The sequence below is a fragment of the Trachymyrmex septentrionalis genome, unplaced genomic scaffold, assembly GCF_001594115.1.
Source record: "Trachymyrmex septentrionalis isolate Tsep2-gDNA-1 unplaced genomic scaffold, Tsep1.0 scaffold43, whole genome shotgun sequence".
NCBI classification, from domain to species: domain Eukaryota; kingdom Metazoa; phylum Arthropoda; class Insecta; order Hymenoptera; family Formicidae; genus Trachymyrmex; species Trachymyrmex septentrionalis.
The window spans coordinates 602,011-606,693 of record NW_017305601.1 but is presented as its reverse complement, the minus strand read 5'-3'; the positions used below and the strand labels follow the sequence as shown (position 1 = coordinate 606,693).

Genomic DNA, 4,683 nt, shown 5'->3' with positions numbered 1-4,683 from the left:
TTCTCACTCTACTGGGACAGACGTGTCTCGGGTGTGATCTTTTTAGATATTTTTGCAAAGTGGTGCCGACAGGTGCCAGCTTCGACCGAATCTTGTATTTTCAATTACCGACGGACTAATATAGAAGAAGAAAAGGAAGAAACCGAACGTCTCCGATTCCGTCTACAACTGTACGTCTGACTTTCAAGTCGCGGCTATGTGTTTTGACACGTTTTGACATTGTCCAGCAGCCAGAAGCACGTACTATTTCACACAAGATGATGTCAGAGAGGGATTACGCACCCCTGAGTGCGGCATGCGTGCGCTCTCTCAATGATAAGTTGTACGAGAAACGGAAGCCAGCTGCTGTGGAGATAGAGAAGTAAGGTTATTTATACTGTGTACGCTTGCATCCCTGGACGCTTTATGAAGCTCTTTTTCTGCTTTTCCCGAGATTTCTCTTGACTTCCTCCGAGTTGCAGTTCGACAATCCTTAAAGGATTTTATTTTTATCTTTATTATTATTAGAGTTCATTATTATTACACAAGAAGCTACTCTGATTCCTTATTTCTCTCTCTTTCCATTTAATGATTAATGCATTTTTTTTTATTAATCTTCACAGGATGGTGAAAGAATTCGCTGCCCATAACAACACCGTGCAGATCAAGAGGCTGCTGAAAGTTCTTGGGCAGGACTTTGCCACTTCACAGAATCCACATACGCGTAAAGGTGGCTTAATAGGTCTTGCAGCGATCGCAGTCGGTCTTGGAAAGGATACTGGTCAATATATAGAAGACCTGATCCATCCAATTCTAGCATGTTTCAATGATTATGACTTGAGAGTTAGATATTATGCTTGCGAGAGTCTGTACAATGTAGTCAAAGTGGCAAGGGGAGCGGTGCTGCCTCAATTTACAGACATTTTCGCCGCTCTTAGCAAACTGGCCTGCGACACTGAGCAGAACATAAAAAACGCCACCGAATTACTTGACAGATTGATGAAGGTAGGCTGAAAAATTCTTTAAAGAAATTCTTAACGCTTTATTACTCACATAAGATATTCAAAATCTTAGCGCAAGACACTACTGTCTCCTGATACCGTAGTTGTATAAAAATTACTAAATGTACAGAAGCTATTTATATTTATACACATTTTATTCAGCGCGAATTGTTATACTATAATATAAAAATTTTTATATTTATCTTTATCTGAAGAATGTATAGAATATCATCATATTTTATATTCTATTTCAGGACATTGTAACGGAAAGCGGCCTCTTTGGTTTAGTCGAATTTATACCTCTATTGCGCGAGCGTATTTATACAAAGAATCCATTTGGCAGACTGTTTGTAATATCATGGATATCCGTGCTGGATGCGGTGCCCAACATGGACCTAATAATATTTCTACCTGAGATACTCGATGGGTTGTTTAAGATATTGGAGGATCCGACATTAGAGATAAAAAAAGTCACGGATACGGTCCTCGGTGAATTTTTACGTAGCATAAAATCCAATCCCGCTAGAGTGGATTTCCCGGCCATGATAAACATACTGATAACGCACGCTCAGAGTAGCGACGATCTGCTTCAACTGACCGCCATCACATGGATCAAAGAGTTTGTACATCTATCCGGGCCTCTCATGCTCCCGTATATGTCCGGAATTCTTGTGGCCGTTTTACCATGCTTGGCGTATGACGGCGACACACGTAAGAGTATCAAAGAAACCGCAACGCAAGTAAACGCAAATTTAATGAAATTAATAATCGTCCAAAGTACAGAGGTCACAAATAAGGATCAAGAAAATAAGGCACATTCTATGAGAGAAAAGAACGGTAATTCATGAGTGTTTCGAATTACTGCAAAGATTATTTGAGAAAAAATATTATTTAAAATTCTAATCATTTCTGAAATTGAATTGTTTTAAAGTTTGTGAGAGAGATCTTCATATCATTTAGAAAATATGACAATAATAACATGATAATAATAAAATTTCTGTCCCTTTCTCTTTCAGATACAATAGAAAATTATTCTCTGGATGAAAACTTGGATCTCGCCAGTGTAGTGGAAGTACTTACAAAGCACTTGTTATGCTTATCGGTCCAAACTAAAGTCGCAGTTCTAAAATGGATACATCACTTGTTCATAAATATTCCTCAAAAAATGTTTAATCATATCGAGGATTTGTTTCCAATATTAATGAAATCCTTAAGTGACAGTTCCGACGAAGTAGTGCAACAGACTTTAGTGGTAATGGCTGAGATCATCAGTTCGAAATCTCCGGAGGCGATAGCAACCAATCCTAATGAGAAGATGCAGAACAAGTATTTCACAAAGTTTATAGTTAATTTATTAAGGATCTTCTCGACTGATAGACATTTATTAGAAGAACGAGGCGCTTTCATTATAAGAGAGCTGTGTGTGCTTTTAAGCGCGGAGGATATATACAAGACCCTAGCGAAGATACTGCTGGAAGAGCAAAATTTAGGTTTCGCCTGTACTATGATACAAACTCTAAATGTAATCTTATTAACCAGTTCCGAGTTATTTGATTTACGCAACAAACTTAGGCATTTGGACTCTCCAGTAAGTCTGCGTGTATCCAGTTTTCTCATGAAATTTTATTATAGAGATTAAAATCGATACGTCAAATTTAAGTCCAGCATGCATGCTAAAATCAAAAGACATCTTAAAGACGTTTTAAGATATTATATTTCCTGATTTTGAATATGCGTGCTGTCTAAGTATTTTTTTTTGGCCAAAGTTATCTCTGGGATAACTCAAAATTACCTCATTTTATGATACATAAATAAAATATATTCATGAATTAAAATTTTTTCAGGATAGTTGCGCGTTATTTGAGTGCCTGTACGTGTCTTGGTGTCACAATCCGGTTGCAACTGTGGCCCTATGTCTCCTGTCTCAACATTACCGACATGCGTGCAACATAATTCGATCCTTGTATCCTTTTTTCTATTCTTTTTCAGACTATCCGCTTCCATTATCTCAACGAACATTTTGAATACCTTAACATTTATATATATATATCAGCGAAAACATAGAGGTCACAGTAGAGTTCCTAACAGAGATAGATAAATTGGTACAGTTAATAGAATCACCAATATTTACTTGTCAGTATACAATATCATGTTGCTAATGAAAACATTGAAAGCGAGTTGTATTTCTTTTCTTTTTTTTCTTGTTTAAGATCTGAGACTGCAGCTATTGGAATGGGAGAAAAATGATGCTTTGATATACGCGTTATATGGCTTGCTCATGATCCTGCCGCAGAGTGATGCCTACGCTACTTTGCAACGTCGTTTAGCAGCGATACCTCCAGCTACAAAGCTGATACCTAAAAGCGAACAGGAGGAAATAGACGTTGATTGCCCGTTCGATTTCAACAAGCTGTTGAAACATTTCCATGTAGTACAGGAACACCACAGGGAACAGAAGCGCAAACAAAGACTGAATTCTTTAGTCGAAAGAAATAGTCATGTAGATGTATGAATCACGCGTTCGTTTTTTCATATGCAAAAATTCGTACGCACCGATTTTTATAACATATATAAAAGAAAAGAGACATTCCTGATTTGCTAAACTTTTTGCTGCTAATTATATGTAAAACTTGTGTTTAGTTTTATTGTATAAAAATATAATTATTTATTGAAACAAAATCGTTTCAAACAAAATCGAACTTGTTAGAGACAAATGGTTGATATATTAAATAAAATAATATATAGTCATTTAGCCAAAGACAATACGAATACGAATTCATTTAACGTTTACCTTAACAATATATACACTAATAATTACATTAGATATATCGAGTTTCTAATATATATACATTTTAAGTTTCAGTCTTTATCTCATAGGTATTGGCCATATGTTCCGATATACCAGTACTGAAGATTTATAGTGTACATAACATGAACTCTACTCTCTCTCTAAAACTTTCAGAATGAATCTCTCTCTTAAAAATTGAAAATAGTGAATGAATTATTCTTTATTAAAACTAACTTAATTTTCATTCTTTAGAATGAGATTCACTCCAAAGAATTTAGAGAATAGATTTTCAATACTTTTTTTTTACAATGTATGTCGCAACACAGTCATTGTCTGATTATAAAAAACGTTAATAAGAAAACGATAGTGATGCGTACTAAAGTTCATATCCCGTATCGCCTATGTCATCCAGCCTATCAATCGCTGATAAATGATCAAGCTGGTCTACAAGCAGACCGTTTTCATAAAGAAGCATCGTGATTTGTTCTTGCGTGTCACAGATGTTGCGCCATTTCTTCGTGCTCTCCTGCACTGGCACACTCGTTTTTTCGATTGTTTTCGATTTGCCGGGAAGCCTGTCTAACGAATGCAATAGATTTTCATTGCGCTCCTTACTCTCCTGCGATAAACGATAGGAAAATGATTCCAGCACACGTTCATAACTGTCTATGTCCTTGTCCAATATCTGAGTCTGCAAGAACACCGTTTGTGCCATTTTGTACCAATCGGCGACGCACTCGGATCGTTGTGTCATTGCTGGTATACACTCCGTTTCGAGAAGCGCTTTCAATCGACGTCCCGTTTCCGTGACCTGTTCAATGAAGATTGCGACGTTTCAATGAAGTAAATGAAAAATAATTTCTGCAAGTTTTTCTGATTTATATCTTAATTTATAATAACAGACTGAGAAAGTAG

At 36.4% G+C, this 4,683-nt stretch overlaps 2 protein-coding genes across 2 annotated transcripts in view; one reads left to right on the top strand and one right to left on the bottom strand.

Annotated features, from left to right (window-relative positions):
* Nucleotides 1-12: 12 nt before the first annotated feature.
* Nucleotides 13-3,584, top strand: LOC108751299 (protein VAC14 homolog). Its single transcript, XM_018491400.1, has 7 exons — nt 13-361; nt 603-984; nt 1,235-1,817; nt 1,997-2,568; nt 2,825-2,943; nt 3,034-3,113; nt 3,191-3,584. Exons 1-7 carry the CDS (start codon nt 258-260, stop codon nt 3,490-3,492), a joined length of 2,142 nt encoding a protein of 713 aa, XP_018346902.1. The 5' UTR covers nt 13-257; the 3' UTR covers nt 3,493-3,584.
* A 539-nt stretch (nt 3,585-4,123) lies between these two features.
* Nucleotides 4,124-4,683, bottom strand: part of LOC108751295 (inhibitor of nuclear factor kappa-B kinase subunit epsilon) — a 3,504-nt gene continuing 2,944 nt past the window's right edge. Inside the window, exon 4 of the mRNA XM_018491393.1 lies at nt 4,124-4,579. Coding sequence (XP_018346895.1) covers nt 4,145-4,579 — 435 coding nt within the window. The 3' untranslated portion in view covers nt 4,124-4,144. The remainder of the gene's footprint in view (nt 4,580-4,683) is intronic.

Coding starts and splice junctions, on each gene's coding strand:
- LOC108751299 (XM_018491400.1), top strand. CDS start 258: ATGATGTCAGAGAGGGATTACGCACCCCTGAGTGCGGCATGCGTGCGC. Junction 362..602: donor GCTGCTGTGGAGATAGAGAA/GTAAGGTTATTT, acceptor TAATCTTCACAG/GATGGTGAAAGAATTCGCTG. Junction 2,944..3,033: donor TGCAACATAATTCGATCCTT/GTATCCTTTTTT, acceptor TATATATATCAG/CGAAAACATAGAGGTCACAG.